At 42.3% G+C, this 19,409-nt stretch overlaps 1 protein-coding gene across 2 annotated transcripts in view; it reads left to right on the top strand.

The window, feature by feature from the left end:
• Window positions 1–19,409, top strand: part of NUP93 (nucleoporin 93) — a 112,842-nt gene that overhangs the window by 70,543 nt on the left and 22,890 nt on the right. For both annotated transcript variants that reach the window (XM_035025165.1, XM_035025166.1), the window contains 3 exons: window positions 1,396–1,458; window positions 6,633–6,761; window positions 18,126–18,200. In XM_035025165.1, coding sequence (XP_034881056.1) covers window positions 1,396–1,458; window positions 6,633–6,761; window positions 18,126–18,200 — 267 coding nt within the window. The remainder of the gene's footprint in view (window positions 1–1,395; window positions 1,459–6,632; window positions 6,762–18,125; window positions 18,201–19,409) is intronic.

Genomic DNA, 19,409 nt, shown 5'->3' with positions numbered 1-19,409 from the left:
ATATATTAAACTGTTATACTTGTTAAAAATATAATAGGTGGTCAAAAATTAACTAACCATGACAGTTTTCAATACTGTCAAATAATGTTTTAAAATTTAGCATGTCTTCAAAACTTTAGCTTCATTCCGCTTTGTATTATATTCCCCCAGAGAGTGCATATTCTTGGGCATTTCCCTCTTTGATGTCACCAACAGATCTAAATGTAATTGATTTTTTTTTTTTTTTTAAATAGGCTCCATGCTGGGCATGGGGCTTGAACTCATGATCCTGAAATCAAGACCTGAGCTGAGATCAAGAGTCGAATGCTTAACCGACTGTACCACCCAGGCACCCCTAAATCTCATGGATTCTAATAAGTGTATTGAACCTTGAGTCAAGCGCTTGATCACATATCTCATTTAAAATTCATTTTACATACAGGTAAACGAAAGTTGAAAGAGTTTGAGTGACTTGGCTAAATTCATGCCATCAGTAAATGGAGGCACCTTGATTTGAAACTAAGTCTGTCATCGTGTTACTGTGTAGTTGCGTGTTGTAGGCATTTAGCCCTGTGCATATTAAATCAATCTTGGTCTTCTGTTCATCCCATCTATATTACTACAAGATATATTAAACAAGAAGCGAGTGTCATCAGGCCTGAAATAGGGAGTGCACATGGCAAAACCCCAAAAGAAATGTGTGGGTTTTTTGTTTGTTTGTTTGTTTGGGGGAGTATCCCAGCCATTGACCAATAAGTGGAAAACACCCAGACAAGTGGATGGTGCTGCTTCTGCGATGTTAGGAAGAAATTGAAGAATGAATTGAAAAAGCAGCAGGGAAATACAGACTAAAGACAGTTAGAAGCACTGTGACTGGGGGCGCCTGGGTGGCTCAGATGGTTAAGCGTCTGCCTTCAGCTCAGGTCATGATCCCAGCGTCCTGGGATCGAGTCCTGCATCGGGCTCCCTGCTCCTTGGGAGCCTGCTTCTCCCTCTGCCTCTCTCTCTCTCTCTGTCTTTCATGAATAAATAAATAAAATCTTAAAAAAAAAAAAAAGAAGCACTGTGACTGTTGTGTAGTCAAAGCTGTGTCTATAATCCAGGCCATTCAGAAATACTGAAGGGCAGTCTTGACCGTTAGTTCACATTTTACATGTTTATAGGACGTGAAACTCGAGCTGCTGCTTCATGGGACTTCAGCTTCTAACAATCATCATGTGCTCTCAAAATGAAAGAAACTAGGAAACACCTGGAAAAACCGTCCATTTTGATGTTTCTGAGTTAAGAAATTTCTGTCAGGGTGAAGGTGGGCAGGATAGCAGATACCCTGATGGCGATTTTTTCCCCTACAGTGTACTTTTGATTATTTGAAGGTTGATTTTAACCTAAGTTGTGTCATTTCTCCCCCTTTCCTAGGGCTTCCTGAAGAATGAGAAGGACAATGCCCTGCTATCTGCCATTGAGGAGTCCCGGAAGAGGGTAAGAAAGGAACCCAGATGAGGATGGACACCATTGTGAGGGCAGCAGTGTTCTGGAAGCTGGAGCCTGTGTCCAGGCCCAGCTCTCCTACTTAGTTCACCAGAGGGAGTTCTACAGGAACCGTTTTTGAGGAAGATAATCATGCTTAACTCTGCTTGTATTTAGTGACTGAAGTGCATCTGAAACAGAATGGTCAATTAATTATTAAATTAATCTTAAAGTGGAAGGCCAGACAATTCTTTGGTTTCATTGTTATGGTATATAAAATGGTATTTTGATTTCAGCTGACTGAACCAGCATTTCAGAACAACAGTTATGATCAAGGGTAATTTTCCTTAATCTTACCTTTTATCATACAATTTGACTTTCTGTGTCACCTTTTACATTAACAATTTTCCCAAGCTCTTAAAAAAAAAAAAAAAGAAAAGGAAACCAGCTTAGCTGTCCACAGGATGATAAAGAAGTCAGCCAGAGCAGCCATTATATGGGCAGCATTATTTTGCATCAGGCATTCCCTCAAGATACTCAAGGATTGTTTACTAACATGTGTTATCTCCATTTGTTTCTGACAAGAATTGGAAGATCAAAACCTTTCCAGAAGATCCCATTACGGAGTAAGAGATTTTATTTTTAGGCCACTGGAGTCCTTTGGGGGGCGGGGAGAGGAAGGTTAGCAGTCCCCAGGAAGGAGGCTGGGGAGGGTTCACTCTAGTCTGCCAGCAGTGCATGTCTCTGCAGAAGTGCATAGGGTTGAAGGGGAAACCTCTGGTCTGTTGTTTACTTTATAACTCTTATATCAAGTGAAATATATTTATGTATTATTTGCATAGTTTAAAATTACTTATGTAGTGTAAAATAATTAAAAACTGTTTGTCAGTGTGCTTTATTAAAATGTTCTGTGCAGGTGGGACTATCTCGGGAAGGCTGATATGAGAGAGAGAGAGAGGGCAGCAGGGGGCTTGCCAGCTCTTAATTTGTAAGATGTTCCAAAGCATTTATTTAAATGATTGGTACATTTAACTATCAGAGTAAAAACAAAATCCCCAAAATTTTATTAAGTACATTTTTGGCAGTAGTACTTATTCCTAGAAATAGTTTGAGACTTGGGAAAAAAAAAAAAAAAATTTTTTTTTTTATAAAGGCTTCTTTTCTTTGTTCACACTTTGAGTGAATTACTCACCAACATCAATTCTCCTGCTGTAAAGGACCAGTGAAATTAAATTAGGATTGTCGAATGCCACTGAGCCTTATTAATCCATTTACCCTGCGGAATGTGTTTCTGGAATTGGCAGTCTCTGTGCCATACTGAGACTAAATGTGCAGCCAGCCAAAACATCTAAGTGACATACCACAGTGCAGAATGTGTGCATATGTGTTTCTGAGGGAGATGTTCCGGTGTTGGGAGCCGGCCTGGGGGGAGACCTTTCACCTGTCTGGACACCAGCAGACTACCACTGAGCAAGAATTATTTTCAAACAAAAGGTGAGCGGCTTCCTGGCATTTTGGTGGTAATTTCATGTTTGAGTAACTTGCCAGTGTCCTGCTGAAATGCCAAGAAAACAAGCTACAAAACCACAAATGTGTCCTATGTTATTCCATTTGGTGCATCCCAGCAAAAACAGAACAACATTATCAGAACATATGTAGAGTTTCCAAAAGCCAGAAACAGCTCAATAATAAACGGGTATGAAGTCAAAGCATATTTCCCTATTCCCTTTATGAAAGTGGGGTTCAAGTGCTCCTCACCTGTTTTTAATTCAGTTGCCCAGTTCTCTTCCTGTCTTCCTTTCTTTTTTTTTTTTTTTTAAGATTTTATTTATTTATTTGAGACAGAGAGAATGAGAGAGACAGAGAGCACATGAGAGGGGGGAGGGTCAGAGGGAGAAGCAGGCTCCCTGCCGAGCAGAGAGCCCCATGCGGGACTCGATCCCAGGACTCCAGGATCATAACCTGAGCCGAAGGCAGTCGCTTAACCAACTGAGCCACCCAGGCGCCCTTCCTTTCTTAACTGTATGCAGAGAGAGAGATGTCCACACATAACTCGAAAGAGTCCAGTGTAATTTATAATTTCTCCACTGCTTTGTCATTTTCTGTGGTTTGTCTTTCCTTCCTTTTAATTTGTGCATATCCATGCACCCTTCCAGGTTGTCCCTTTTCTCTGCCCTTGGATTCCTCTGCTTCTTGTCCCTACTATTCCCTACCTTTCACCTTGCCTCAGACCTTCACTCCTCTTAGTTGTCAGTTAGTAGCTCTGTTGAATCTCATTCATTAGCTCTCCTGGTTGATATTGTTCTTTGCACCTAATCCAGTGGTTCAGTTTGGGTCTAAAGGGAATAGGCTGAAATAGGGCAGATGGGTGGCTGATCATCTCTGATTAGCCCACAAATTAGATGTTCATTAGCTCGAATGTAATTAAGATAAGCTAGGGGTTGCATGGTCAAAGGAAGAGAATTTTAATATCGGGCCATTTATTTTTATTTGAAGCTCCTTATCACACTAATGATGAATGGAACCACAGTGCTGTTCATTGAGGTTGCGGGGCTGTTTGTAAATGAGTAGCCTGGCAGTCTCCTCAGATATATCTGAGGATTTGAGCCCAGAAAGCTGCCAGTTTTCAGAGTACTTCCTGTGTTCTTGAAACAGGAGTTCTTGGCACATAGGTGGGCAGCCTGATGAACCAGGTGTTGGTTAATTCCCATTCTTGTCACTCTAACCCTTATATGATGCTGGAAGTCTGTGCCCACTGTCCTCATCAACAGCATTCTCTGGGTAGTATACTGTCTGTTTTCTTCAGTTGGCTTTCACTATTCTGCCATTCTTTACCAGCCAGAGGACTTATCCTTAAGAAAAACTCTTGTGACACTCCGGTGTCGTGGGTCAATACCACAGCCTAGGCAGTGCCTCACCTCCTGTTGCAGGCTCAGAAAGCTGTGTGGTGTGCCAGCCTTCCCCCACCTCCCTGTTTCTGCCCACCCTGGTCCCCGTGCCACATTGCCCTTCATTTTCCCTTGCTGGGAGAGGCTCAAGGCTGTGGAGGTTGTTGGTTTGACCACTAAATAGGAAGAGTTGAGAAGAAATTGTGGTTCATTTGTGCACCATTTCTCGATATCTTCTAGGGAAACCACCCCTTCTCCTACGCCTCACACCGCCTTTCTGTTCTAGTATACTTCTTTCTATTCAAAATGCATAGCTCTCATATTCAAGTTCACTAATGTAACAAGAGAAAATGATTTTTGCCTTGGGTATTTTTTCACCCCAGTCTAACTGACTGGAATAGTCCATTCTGCCTGACTCCAGTGAGAAGCAAACGAGGTGGAAGACTGTTTTTAAAGTTCATGATTGTCATTTCTCCTTGTGTCTTCAGAATACATATTAGAGAAGGGATTCACTGATAGATGGACCAAAATCAGACTTGCAGGATATGCCAGCCTTCTTCCTAATCATTTTGTGTATGTCTGCTATTTGTCTTTTTCACATTTTAATAAATATTGGTCCATACTCAAAACATCCCATTTGTAGGAAGAGTGTATATGATTTTTCTGACAGTTTCCCAGGGCTCATGTATATGGATATTATCAGTATAAATTATCTGTGTTGCCAGAAGTAAAGTAGGCATTACTAATACTCATTCCCTTGGTGCTGCCTGATTAGATGCCAATCTGATTGTAAATGAAATGGCTTTTTGAAAAGTGGGCTGAAGCTGTTGGGAAACCCAGTCTGCCAGTTAAAGAATAATAGGCTAAGAACAGTCATGATTCAGTGTATTTATAAGTTGCTTTCATTTCTTCAAGAACGTTTTGTTTTGTTTTGTCTTCTCCCTCCCTTCCTTCCTCCCTTCTTTCCTTTCTTTCTCTTTTTCCTTTTCTTTCTGAGCACCTTTGTTTTGGCAACAACCTGCAATATTACCACTAGACAGGCGTGAGGTTTGCCAGACATTTTCTGGATCACTTTGGGTAGAGTGGTGGGAGACCCAGTCGTAGGAAGTGCCACTTTTCTTTTACTGTTTTGCTTCCTCCTATGAAAGTATTATTGTCTCTTAAAAAATAAAGACATTGAGAGAGACTCTCTTGTTTTTGTCTTTTCCTAGATGTTTACTAAAAACCATTGATTTTTATAATCCAAGAAAAGTACTTCACTTTAAACTGTGACATGCTATCACTTGTAATATGTAGCCTAATTTCAGAGGTTTAAAAAGGTATTTATCTTAATGAGCACATGAAAAGATGTTCAACATTATTATCATTAGGGGAATGTAAATAAATCAAAACCATGAGAAATCAACTCACACCTATTAGGATGGCTACTATCTCCCCCCCCCCCCCAAAAAAAACCCCAACAACCCAGAAAATAGTTAAGTACTGGCAAGGGTGTAGAGAAGCTGGAACCTTTGTGCATTGTTGGTGGGAATGTAAAATGGCACATCCTCTATGGAAACACTGTTCAATCCATCAAAAAATTAAACACAGCATTACCCTGTGATCTAGCAGTTCCACTTCTGGGTATATACCCCAAAGAATTGAAAGCAGGAGCTTGAAGAGATATTTGTACATCCATGTTTATAGCAACATTACTCAGAATAACCAAACGGTGGAAGTAACTCAGGTGTCCATGGATAGATGGATGGATCAACAAAATGTGATAGACACACACAGTGGAATATTATTTAGCCTTAAAAAGGAAGGAAATGCTGCATATGCTACAACACGGATGAATCTTGACGACATTATACAAATGGAATAAGCCAATCACAAAAAGACAAACACTGTATGATTGCACTTATATGAGGTACCTGGAAGTAGTCGAAAACATAGAGACAGAAAGTAGAGTGGTGGTTCCTGGGGACTGGGGGAAGGTGGAGAGTCAGTGTTAAACAGGGACAGGATTTCAGTTTTACAAGATGAAAAAAGCTGTGGATGGCTGCACGACAGTCTGAATGTACTAACATCACTGAACTGTACACTGAAAAGTGGTTAAGTAAATTTTATAAGTATTTTAGCACTATTAAATTTTTTTTTTAATGCATTAGACTCTAAGGATAATTTTTAAAGTAGGTCGCTGTTGCTCTGCTTACAGAAAGATGGATCATCGGAGGGGCTTTGAGTCTCCGTTGAACTTTGAAGGAAACCATGTTGTTTTCCCGTTTGGATCATCTCCCCTCTTTTCCTCTCCAACAGACCTTTGGCATGGCTGAGGAGTACCATCGAGAGTCCATGCTGGTTGAGTGGGAGCAAGTGAAACAGCGAATTCTCCACACACTGCTGGCATCAGGAGAAGATACCCTGGACTTTACTCAAGAAAGTGAGGTAGGTTGAGTCTAAAAGATAGGCCTCTACTAATAAAAATGTGAGGTCAAGAAATACTTATCTGCTCGACTACTGGCACTCTTGGAGCAGATAATCACCATCTCCCTGGAGACACTTTCTTCCCCTGGCCTCCAGGATGCCCACATTTGCTGGGATTTCCTCCAGCATGTCTGGCTGTTTCTGCTCAGCTTCCTTTGCTGAGTTGTCCTCAGGCTCCTTGACCTCTAGATGTTTGAGTGTCCTGGGGCTCAGTCGTTGACCTGTGCTTTCTCCCTCAATCACTGCCCTGTTGATCTCATCTGGGCTTGTAGCTTTAAATACCATTTCTATGCTGACGATTCAGATTTACCTTGCAGCCCTACACCCCAGACTCATTTATCTAGTGGCCTTCTTGGCTCTCCTTGGGTGTCTCATAGCCATCTCAAGCTCTCCATGTCCATAGTTGGGTCATGATAGGAACTGCCTGCCATCCCCCTTCCCATGCCAGCTTGCCAGCCTTCTTTTCACAGAGTTTATCATCTTTATAAACGGCAGTCCAATTTTTCACTTACTCAGATCAAAAACCTCAGATTCATTTTTGTCCTCTCCTTCTCCCACCTAGTCTCTCTCTCAGGTTGGCAGGTCCAGTTAACCCTACTCTCAAAATACCAGACTCCAACCACTTCTTACTATTCCAGCGTTAGCACTCTGGTCCAAACCACCATCATCTCTCTCTCAGATTATTGAACTAGCCTCCTCACTGCTGGTTTTACTTAATATGGCTGTCTAACAAATTATCCGAACTGTAGTGGCAGCAAGCAAGCATTTAGCTTAGCTGGGTATTTCTGGCTCAGGGTTTCTTGAAAAGTGTTAGCTGAAGCTATCATTTCAAGATTCAACTCAGGGAGGGTCCACTCCTAAGCTCACTCAATGTGGCTCTTGGCAAGCCTCAGGTTTTCTCTGGCCCTTGGCTGGGAATATCCGGTTCTTGTCATGTGGGTCTCTCTCTTGTGCTGCTCACAACACAATAACTTGCTTCCCCTGGAGCAAGAGTGGGGGATCTGAGGGAGAGCTAAAGTGCTCCCTAGATACAAACCAGAGTTTCTGTGACTTAATCATGAAAGTAAACTCCCTCTGTTCAAAGTAAGTCACTAAATCCAGCCTATACTCATGAGGAAAAGATCATACAGGAGCTTGAATTCTAGGAGGTGGGGATTGGGGCGGGGGGACCATCTTACAGGTGCTCGACCACACTAGTCTCCCTGCTTTTGCCTTGTACAATATCTTCTCAACACAGCAGCCAGAATGACCCTGTTAAAACACAGGTTAGATCATGTCACTCCTCTGCTTAGGATCCTCCAGTGACACCTACCTCACTTGGAGTGAAAACCAGTCTTCACCATGACCTCTCTGTCCTCACCTGACCTAGTGGTATTGCCTCTCCGAGCTCACCTCATACTACTCTTGCCATTGCTCTTTCTGCGGCAGCCATGCAAACTTCTTTTTTTTTTATTCATGAGAGACAGAGCGAGAGAGAAAGGCAGAGGGAGAAGCAGGCTCCCAAGGAGAAGGGAGCCCGATACGGGACTCGATCCCAGGACCCTGAGATCATGACCTGAGCCGAAGGCAGACGCTTAATTAACCATCTGAGCCACCCAGGCGCCCACCATGCAAACTTCTTAACAGATTCCTTGAACAAAGCCGGCAGGCTTGCTCCTGCCTCAGGTCCTCTGTGCTTCCTATTGCATTCTGTCGAGAATGTTCTTCCCCCAAGTAGCTGTGTGGCTGTCTCCCTCACTTCCTTTAAATATTTACCCAGTCCCATCTCAGTTAGGCCTTCCAAGGCCTTGATATCTGAAATCTAACGTAGCCTCTCCCCATTCAACACTTCCTATATCCCCTTTTCTTGCTGTATTTTTCTTTTCAGCATTTCCTTCCACGTAGCATTGTGTATGTTTCATGTCTTTATACTGCTTAGTGCCTGTTTCTCATAGTAGAAGGTAAGCTCTATGAAGGTAAGGAATTTGTCTTTTTTTTTTTTTTTTAAGATTTTATTTATTTATTCATGAGAGACAGAGAGAGAGAGAGAGGTAGAGGGAGAAGCAGGCTCCCAAGGAGCAGGGAGCCCGATGTGGGACTCGATCCCAGGACCCCAGGATCATGACCTGAGCCGAAGGCAGACGCTTAACCATCTGAGCCACCCAGGCGCCCAGGAATTTGTCTTGATTTTACTCATACCTGCAGTGCCTAGATGAGTGCCTAGAACAGATGCTCGAGCAATATTTGCTGAACAAATCATTGGGCTCTGGCTAACTTTGTGGTAGCTGAAGTATTAGAGATACGTTGAAACTGATTTTAGAGTGAGAATGTTAAATAGGGTTTGTTTTAATTGCCAGTGTTTATTGATTGGTGGTAGTGCTAAGTTGAGGGTTTTCTCCCCTCTAAAATCTGATTTTTAAAAAGGCAATGTATTTATATGATTCAAGAATTAAAGTACCCTGTCCCTCAAAAGCTCCTTCCCTCCCCGCTTTGCCTCCCCCAGATGTAATCACTATTTTCTTGTGTATATTTCCATTATTTCTTTATATGAACACAGGTATATGAGATTATACATTCTTACCTTCCTCCCTCCTTCTTATACGAAAGTTAGCTTTCTCTGTGCTCTGTTCTCTATCTTGCTTTTTTCACTTCATGTATCCTGGAGATCTTTCCTGAGAGGGACTTTGAGGCTTCATCTTGGGAGTGGCAGGAAAGAGCATCTTGCTTGATCAGTCATGTCTGCCTTTATGCTATGGGGAGCTATGACTTGCCACACAGTTACCACTCTGCTGTTGAGGAGCGAACAGATCTGGGGGTCAAATCCTCGCTTCACCACTTACTAGTTCTGAGACCTTGTTCGAGGGACTTAACCCTGCAGACTTTCAGTGTCTTTACTGGTGAAATGGGATGATTGGGAAGATTAGTGATAATATACCTGATCCATAATGGCCATCCCTTACTATTGTTATAAAAAGTTGTTTCAGATGATTTAGAGGTGCAGATTAAAAATTATACAGTGTTATAAAACTTATCGTGTAAGACATTTCAAGTAATATTACCAATGCTTCCTGGTAAATCTATCCTGGAATTTGTTTCGTGGCTAGCTAGCATTCTTTTCTCACAAGTGCTAGGACAACTGAGGCTCAGAGAGACGCGCAGTATACTGTGCGATCCAGGACTGTGGCTTCCATACCATCATTCTGTTGAAGTCTGGATCAAATGTGGGTAGTTTGGCAGTGTCATGCTTACAGGGTAACTTCATACATCCCGTACTGATTTAAAAACCATTTTTTTCTATTAAATTAGCCCCCAAATAAATGCTAAAGACATTTATCTTAGGAAACTACTCATTAAGGACCCTGTGGCACATTTCTTAGACTCAAAGACTTCAAAGACTAAGATCAGATCTTTGGGAAAGAAGAACTAATGTGTAAAACCCTTGGCCAGTCTCATGTTTCTTTCTCAATTTCTTGTGAGTCTGGACAGATAAGTAGAACAGCTCATGGTTTTATAAACTTCATTTTTTAAAATGGTGTTAATAGGTTGTGGTCTGTATTGGGATTTGGAAGTAATTATAAGCTGCTAATGAGATGTTCTTTTTTGATTGCTCTTCTCTTAAAAATAGATTAGTCTATTTAGTAGACTTTTTCTTCCTTGACCTCGAGTCCCCTGGGAAGAGAGTTATCGATACTTTTGCTGTTCTCTATTGTGACACCTAGCATAATGGATAGCATTGCTGTAAAAGCTGGCAAGGGATGCAGATGGTTCTCCCTTTAGGTCACCTAGGGAATTGCCATTTTCTGGAACCTTGTCGGTTCTGTTTGTTGCTGTTGTTTTGTTGAAATTTTTTCCTGAAGTATAACATATATATATATACAGAAAAATGCATACATTATAAGTATGCAGCTCCGTGAATTATCACAAATGGAAGACACCTAGATGAAGAAACAGATTATTACCAGCACCCCAACAACCCTCCTTGTGTGCCCTTCCAGTCACTACCTCTCAACCACCACCACCACCAAGGGAACCATGGTCCTAACTTCTAACATCATAGATTAATTTTGGCTGTTTTTGAACTTCATGTAAATGAAGTCATGCAGTATGTACTCTTGTTTCTGGCTTCTTTTGCTGAACATTCTGTATATCGTTGCATGTAGTTGTGGGCCATTCATTCTCATGGCTGAACAATATAACTACAATCAGCTTATCCATTCTTGGGTTGATGGACATTTGGATAGTTTCCAGTTCTTGGCTTTTATAAATAGTGCTATTGTGAACATTCTTGTACGTGTCTTTTGGTGAACATATGTTTGCATCTCTGTTGGGTACAGCTAAGAGGGGAATTGCTGGGTCAGAGGATATGCATGTGTTCATCACTGGTAGATACTGCCAAACGATTTTCCAAAATGGTTGTATCCATGTACCCTCCTACCAGCATTATGTGAGAATTCCATTTGTTCCATATCCTTGCCACATACTTGGTATTTTCCGCCTTTTTTAAAATTTAACCATTTATACAGGCTTTTTCCTTCTAATCTTCTTCAAAAATAATGGAAAGGTGAGATCATTTTCCTCTACCCTGTTTATGGGAAACCACTGTGTGAAGGCTAGAGATAGGCTTTGGGATTCCCAGGCCTGGGTGTCTTTCTTGAAAATGGCCCCTCTGGAAGAAGCGTCATAAGGAATGTAGAACACGTGTGAAGGGATTCGCCAGGTGACAGCAGAGAGTGCGCACGCAACACATCCGAGCAGTATTTATGGTGGCTGTTAGTATTTGGTAAGCTACACATGAAATTTATTTTAATCATTTCAGTAGGGATCTGGCCCCTTTTTGGGGAATTCCCTTGGTTTATAAAGTATCTCTCGGAATGAAAGAAAATTGTGTATAAGTAGAAGAAATAATTAAAGAAGTATGACTTGCCATCTAAACCATTCTTTTATGGGCACTTTATTGTCAGGAATAAGGTTGTTGGCATCCAGAATCATGGGTTAGGAAGGAGGCTTTTGATCATTTTGAGCTGACCTTACATTTGAAGGAAAATGTTCACATTTGGATAATTTAATATAAAGAGAAGCTTGAGACTTTTTTTTTTTTTTAAGATTTATTTATTGGGCACCTGGGTGGCTCAGTTGGTTAAGCAACTGCCTTCAGCTTGGGTCATGGTCATGAGGTCCTGGGATCGAGTTCCACATCAGGCTCCCTGCTCAGCGGGGAGTCTGCTTCTCCGTCTGACCTCTCCCCTCTCATGCTCTCTCTCTCTCATTCTCTCTCTCAAATAAATAAAATCTTTAGAAAAAAAAAAGATTTATTTATTTTAGAGAGCGCAAGAGCGTGGGGGAGGGGCAAAGGGAGAGTCTTAAGCAGACTCCACCTGAGCATGGAGCCCCACACGGGGTTCGATCTCACAACCCTGAGATCACGACCTGAGCGAAAACCAAGAGTCAGACACTTAACCAACTGCAGCACCCAGGCACCCCTTGAGACTTTTTTAAAAAGCAAAAGTGAGGGGTGCCTGGATGGCTCAGTCATTAAGCATCTGCCTTCAGCTCAGGTCATGATCCCAGGGTCCTGGGAACCAGCCCCATGTCGGGCTCCCTGCTGAGTAGGGAGTCTGCTTCTCCCTCTCCCTCTGCATCTCCCCATGCTTGTGCTCACTCTCTCTCTCTCACTCACTCTGTCAAATAAATAAAATCTTTGAAAAAAAAATAAAAAAATAAATAAAAGCAAAAGTGAGCTAGGATATGGTAGGTTCCTGAACCTTTTACCTCCAAGCCTTCTGATAACAGAAGAGCAACAACACATTGGTGATACCTGTTTCCAGCAAGTTTTAAGAAGGGAAATGATGCTTCCATAGCATAAATTCAATTTGGGAAATTGCTTTCCTTAGAATATGATTGAAGAAAGAGGTGGAATTTTTAAAGGAAGAGAAGAATTGAAAGATTGTTAATAACTTCTCAAATTGTGGTCTTAATAAAACCCATGTGCTTTGAAGCAAGAAAGAGACTTCTGGAACCCCTGTGGCATACTTGCATGTGGTTAGTGGGAGGGAGAATACCCCCAGTGCTGTGCTGCTCACATGATAACACATGGGGTTTGAGCAGTGTTGGGAATCTTTGATATACCTTAGCCAACTTTTAAAACAGTATTTAGGGGCGCCTGGGTGGCTCAGTTGGTTAAGCGACTGCCTTCGGCTCAGGTCATGATCCTGGAGTCCCTGGATCGAGTCCCGCATCGGGCTCCCTGCTCGGCGAGGAGCCTGCTTCTCCCTCTAACCCTCCCCCCTCTCATGTACTCTCTCTCTCTCTCTCTCATTAAAAAAAAAAAAAAAACAGTATTTAAAAGTCAGTTTTTTATCTAACTTCAGTACAGTCTCGTGCCTGCATTGGTATTAGATGTAGTCAACAGATGGGGTTTTTTCCCCCAAAGTTTTATATATTTATTAGAGAGAGAGAGCATGCACACACATGAGCAGGGGGAGGGGAAGCAGACTCCCTGCTGGGCTCTCTCTGGGAGATCATGACCTGTGCCAAAACCAAAAATTGGACACTTAACCGACTGAGCCACCCAGGCACCCCAGTAGATGGTTCTTTAATGTATTGTCTGGAGAATGACTGAGCCTAGCAAGCAACAGGTTCCATTGAGAAGCTAAGTTGTAGCTTAATTGCAGATAGTGAAGGTAACATTTCACACTGTGATGTACAAACAGTGAGTGTTGAATATAATTTCTCATTTTGATAACTGACATAATACCAGATTTCATCAATTCCCAGCCACAAAACTTTTCCACATTTTAAAATCTCTGAAATCAAGGTGTATCTTAAATCCATTGTCATAATTTAGTTGACAACATTTTCCCTTTCCTAGTGGTACATAAATAACCTGTCTTATAATAGATGATGTATTAGATTCAGTGGAATACAGTCAAATAGAGACCAACAGAGTCTGAATTGGGAAACTCTAGACTAGATGATTCCAAACTGTATTTTATGGCTCCCTGGTCATTTCCTGGGGGGAAGATTTCTTTCACAAACTGGAATGTGGGTAGGATTTCAAGTATAGAAAGTGCTCTGCTGTTCTTTCAAAAAGAAGTTTAAAAAGCCCAAACAGGCCCTTCATTTTCACGTCATGATGTATCATACACGAGCACCTTCTTGCACAGTATTCCGACGGTAGAGCGATATAGATGCCCTTTTGGACACTCGGCCGCTCTCCTCGCTGCACACAGCCATAACCTCTGACAGTGGCGCACCTGCTGTCCTTCCAGCTCCCTCTCACACGTTCCTGTGCACTTGTAGACAGACAGCTTCAGCTCATCGTGGTCCATTTATCCCATAAATGACACCATCTTATAAGATTCTACAACTTAGCATTACAGTTTAATTGTTTTGAACTTAGTTTGGAGCCTTTTCTGGGTGTTGGTACGTGTAGGTATCTGCCATCTTTTAGTGGCTCTGTAGGTTTCATTGTGTAAATGGCCCAAGAATCCTTCCCACTTTGTCCGTGAAGAATGAGGCTCCAGAGAGGTTAGATGTCATTACCGAAGGTCACACAGTTGGGTTGCATTTAGAACCTGGGTCTTCTGGTCCCCAGTTGGTGTTTCTTTCTAGTAGTACTGGACTTCTGTGTACAGATTCTGTAGCCAGCTATTATGAATTAATCACTTTGGTTCCATTTTGCTTATATAAAATCAAACATTATACTTGGAAATAAACTCTCATCCTTTTGTAGTATTTGCATATATATTTTTTACCCCATACCTATTTTGCTAACAATGCTAGTTACAATCTTTTCTGTAGAATGTGCCCTTCTTGGGAAAAGAGTTTTATTTGTACCTGGATATTCTTTGTACAAAAGTAGTTGCTTAACAAAGCTTGTGATTCCCTGCTGCTACCCTCCAGCCGCTTCCTACCTGACCTGGAATGTTCTCTTAATGTTACCCTCTATTCTGAGAAAACTCTTCTCATTTCTGTGCTCCCTGCTGATTCTTTACTTATCGCATCTCCACACTCCTGGGTGAGCCCCTTGCTGCCCTCTCTGGCCCTGCCCTCCCATCTTCCCTGCCTTTCTGGTCTCTGATTCCCTGCTTCTGTCGTTTCTGTCGTGGTGCCATCAGGCCCTGGTGCAGAGAGACCCAAGTGTCCAAGGGGTTTGGAATTACTCCCACACAACATACTGGCAGCTGCTTTCCCAGCCCTCAAGCAGCTCCTGGGTTTGAAATTCCAGTGAATGTTTGCTGGTTCCTCGGCTCAGGAATGTGCGTGTACACATCCTGTTGTTGGGATAATTGACTTTATGTGTGGTGTGACGGAGACTTGGCCAAGGGCAAATGAAGGAGAGGTAACTTTGAAAACAAGAGCATTAGGCAAAATTAATTTAAATGGAAATTTAAAGCCTGAAAACCAACTACTTTTTAAATGGATACTTTTAAAAGTTAGGTTTTAGTACTGGAACATATTTCTCAAGGCTGTTTACATATATGTAGCTGAAACAACTATGTCCTTGCAGAAATGTTTGAGTGTTGTGTTCCCCTTTTTATCCTCCTAGTCATTCCCCTCAATTAGGCTACTGGAGTTAATAGACTTAGTGCTCTGTTTTTTAAAAAGACTTTGGGATCATCAACTTTCATATGGTTAGTTCTGTTCCAAAAGCATGGCTGTGTGTTACTGGGAACACTCAGAATTAGTCCAGAAGGAGAGAATGAGCTGCTGGGGGGTTCTGTTCATACAAGGAATATGTATTTATTGTAGACAAATGAGATGAGAATTTCCAGCCAGCACAAAGTAAAATAGTTTATGTCATGTGTCTGTGGTGTCTAGATCTATCCAATAGGGTTTATTCCTATGTTCATTATAGTTGTTTATGTTTTATTTAAAAGGTGGTAATAGTTAGTGTTTTGGGGCCAAGCATTGGCCCCTGTGCTGAGTTCTTTCTACTTATTCCTCACAACAATGCTGTGAGGTAAGTACTGTTTTTCTCCTTGCTTAATCTTGATCACAAACCGGAGGTGGATGCCGTTACTGCTCCTGTTTTACAGCTAAAGAAACCAAGGCTCCAAAGAAGCAGTGAATGCAATCAAGATCACATGGTAGTGAGTAGTGGAGCCAGGATTTCTAACCACCCCTCTCTTGGTCTTTGGTGGCTGTCCTTGGAAAGTTGCCCTGGGCTCCCCCGACAGACATTGCGGAGCCAGACTGCACTCAAACCATGGCTCCACTGCCTCCTATTGGAGTGACCTTGGGCAAGCTGCTTTCTTTGTGCTTTGGTGTCTTCATCTATAAAATTGACATAATAAAAGTACAGTCTAGGGTTGTGGGAATTAAGACAGTGCTTGGCATATAGTAGTACTCAATAAGCGTAAGTGTTGTTATGACCTGGTGGTTTTCACTAATTCTGTATTTCAGATAGGAATGCTTTCAGCTGTGAGTAACAGAAGACCAGTTTCAGGGGCTTGAATAAGGATTTATTTTGTTCTCACCTAGCAGGAAGTCTGTGGGTGTGGAGAGAGTGTGGGCCTTCATTCAGTTGTTCGGCGCCGCCGTCAGAGGCCCAGCGCCGCTCTGTACACCACTGTCCTCGGCACATCACTTGCTTTAGCTCACAGGATGGCTGCTGCAGCTCTGTGCATCCCGTTTACGCTGGGGGGCGTCCAGGAGGATTGGAAGGCCATGCCAGGCTCTTCATTTTCCCTTCATCAGGAAGAGCAGAAGCTGTCCCCAGAATGTACTCCAGACTTGTGCTTCATCTCATTGGCTAGAACTAGGGTTCACCGCCACTCCCACCTGCAGTAGAAGCTGGGGAAGCGTATATTCGGTAGTGCGTAGAGGTAAATTTCCAGAAAGTTGGCAGTCTAGCTGATGCTCCTTGGGATAGCTTGACATCTGCCATGGTGGGAGTCTTCACATCACAGAAACCAGCAGACACTACACATCAGGCCCCTTCCCCAAGCCAGTTGTTAAACATTGACCAACACACTGTTAGGTGTCTTTAACTGCCTCTGCTGGACTAAAAGGTGGCAGGGGGTGGAGGTGAGAGGTGGGAATTTGAAATGATCATTGGGTCGGCCAACCAGCAGCATCTGCCAAGGTCAGTAAACTTTCAAACTTTTAATAGCAGTGACTGCAGAAAATCAGAGCTGAGGAGGAGCTTCTGAGGTTGTCCAGGACATCCCCTTCGTTCGACTGAGGGGAACCTGAGCTCCAAGAGAATGTGCTCCGCCCCAGACCCCGAAGTCAGGGAGTGAAGTGGCCCTCCCGGAACCCAGGTGTCCTGACAGCTCAGCCTTCACTCCCCAGAACTTCACCTTTCAGCCTCCTGCCCGCTCTCCTCGCCAGCCTCCTCCCAGCACTTGCCCACACAAATACTCCTTTTGCCAGCTTTGCTAGTGCCAGCAAGTTTTGCTGCTGTCTTCTGTCGGTTTCCCAGAAAACCTGCTTGCTTTAAACTCCTTTTTTTTGTTTTGTTTTGTTTTAGTCGATACAGCATTACATTTTTTTCAGTGGGAGAAACTTAAAAGAATTTGCTATAGCACAGTATAAACTAATGTAGAAATTAAGAATATACCTAATAAGATATACCTAATTTTGAACCATACTTGTTTACAATAGAGAATGAAGCTTAACTAAAGATTTAACTTTAGTCTTTCTTTTAAAAAAGCCTAATAAACTTTTCCATCTGTTTGTGTCTGACTCTCCCCATAGATGGGAAGCTCTTTGGGGACAGGCTCTGTGGGCTGCCCTGTTGTCATCCCCGTGGGGGTGGACTTGCACACAGCCATGCATGCGGTGGGCGCTTAGCAAACGTTTGCTGATTGAATCAATGACTGCCCAACTTAGACTAGCTTTGTATCTTCAGATGTAGAAAGTTAATCAGCAGCTGTTCTCTTAGGGTAGTCTTTGGATTGAAAATGTCTGAATTGTAACCCTTTACACTCCAGTCCCTCAGCTGTCCGATATGATTGATGGAAACAGGAAGCCCACAGATAACAACAGCTTCACTGGTGTGAACACATGGACTGAAGGGATGGTGTGGAAATGGAGCTTGAGATTGATCCGATTGTTGGAAAGATGTGCATTTCCAGGAATAGTCATTGAGATATCCTTACAGCTTATCTAGCCTCCCGTTATTTTTGAGTTGGGTGTCATGCCTGCTCCCTTCTTGTGTATTCATGGGAAGAGAGTTTTGTCCTATTGAAACCCCCTAAATTCTTCATTTTGAAGAAGTCTTAGTATGAAAGAGACTTCACAGCTTTGTTAAAGACAAGTGTATGTTTGTAGGATTTTTTTTTTCTTTACATGACTAAATGCTATTCTTAATCACAATGCTGCATGTTTATTTACCTACAGCCAAGTTACATCAGTGATGTGGGACCCCCTGGTCGAAGTTCTCTGGATAGCATTGAGATGGCGTACGCCCGGCAGGTGAGCATGCTCTCAGAGAAGATCGGACCCAGGACAATTCTATGTGAGCGCTCTGGGGAGTAAAAGAGAACCAAGACTTCATGTGAAAGTCAGACCCTGAAAACAAGTTGGGTTTTTGTTCAGAGGACTGGTTAATGTTTTACCACCTAAGTCACTGGAGAATTCCATCAAATTGGGTAATAGAATGACTCACATTTGACTTAGGAAAATGGAAATCTGCCCTCTACATTGACCAACGCATCTCATTTTGCATTTGGCAATAGCCCAGGTATAGTAAAGCCTCGAGTAATTGCACTGCTTAGCAAGTGGAGTTCTCTATTAACTGAATTACCTTGTAGGCTAATGGTATTATCAGAAATCTTTCTTCACCCCTTGTTGTTGATAGAAATTTTCTAAATGCTTTTCTGCCTTGGTAAGCATGGTGTATCATGGTTATGCAGTAGCGTGGAGATGGATTGAGATGCTCTGTGGTGAGCACAGAGGCTATTGGACTAAAACTACCTTGAGGGGACGGTACAAACCTGGAATTGACCTTTTGAATAAAACGGTGTTGGCTGCCTGTGTGTTTCATTATAATTTGCTGTTTTTCCGCACAAAATAGTATCAAGATAGAAGGGAAAACAGATTTAGATTTCTCTCTTTCTCTCTGCTACATCTCCATCTTTTATTTATTTTTATTTTTATTTTTCTTAGAAGATTTTATTTATTTATTTATTCATGAGAGAGAGAGAGAGAGAGAGGCAGAGGCAGAGGGAGAGGGAGAAGCAGGCTCCCTCCAAAGCAGGGAGCCTGATGCAGGACTTGATCCCAGGAGCCTGGGATCATGACCTGAGGCGAAGGCAGACGCTTAACCGACTGAGCCCCCCAGGCATCCCATCCATCCTTTAAATTTCACCTTCGTTATATGGCTGACTCCTCCCATTGCCACAGCCACCACCAGAATTTAGGCCTAATGAAATGATAAGCTTGTGAGTAGAGAAACTATGTGTCTTCTGTATCTGTGAAATTAAGACTCCATGAAACATTTTCTAGTTTCAGGACACCATGTCATATATCTGTTTACAGGGTTGTCCCCTCTAGTGGAGATTCTTTGTGTTGAACAAATTACCTTGCAAAGGGAAGGCTCCTGATAAATGCTCATCGAGTGAACAAACACCACCTTGTAGTTTTGGGTTTTTTTTTTTTAAGATTTTATTTATTTATTTGACA

The sequence above is a fragment of the Mirounga leonina genome, unplaced genomic scaffold (genome assembly GCF_011800145.1).
Source record: "Mirounga leonina isolate KUSES-001 unplaced genomic scaffold, KU_Mleo_1.0 Mir_180, whole genome shotgun sequence".
NCBI classification, from domain to species: Eukaryota; Metazoa; Chordata; class Mammalia; order Carnivora; family Phocidae; genus Mirounga; species Mirounga leonina.
This window is presented reverse-complemented; position numbering and strand designations above follow the sequence as displayed.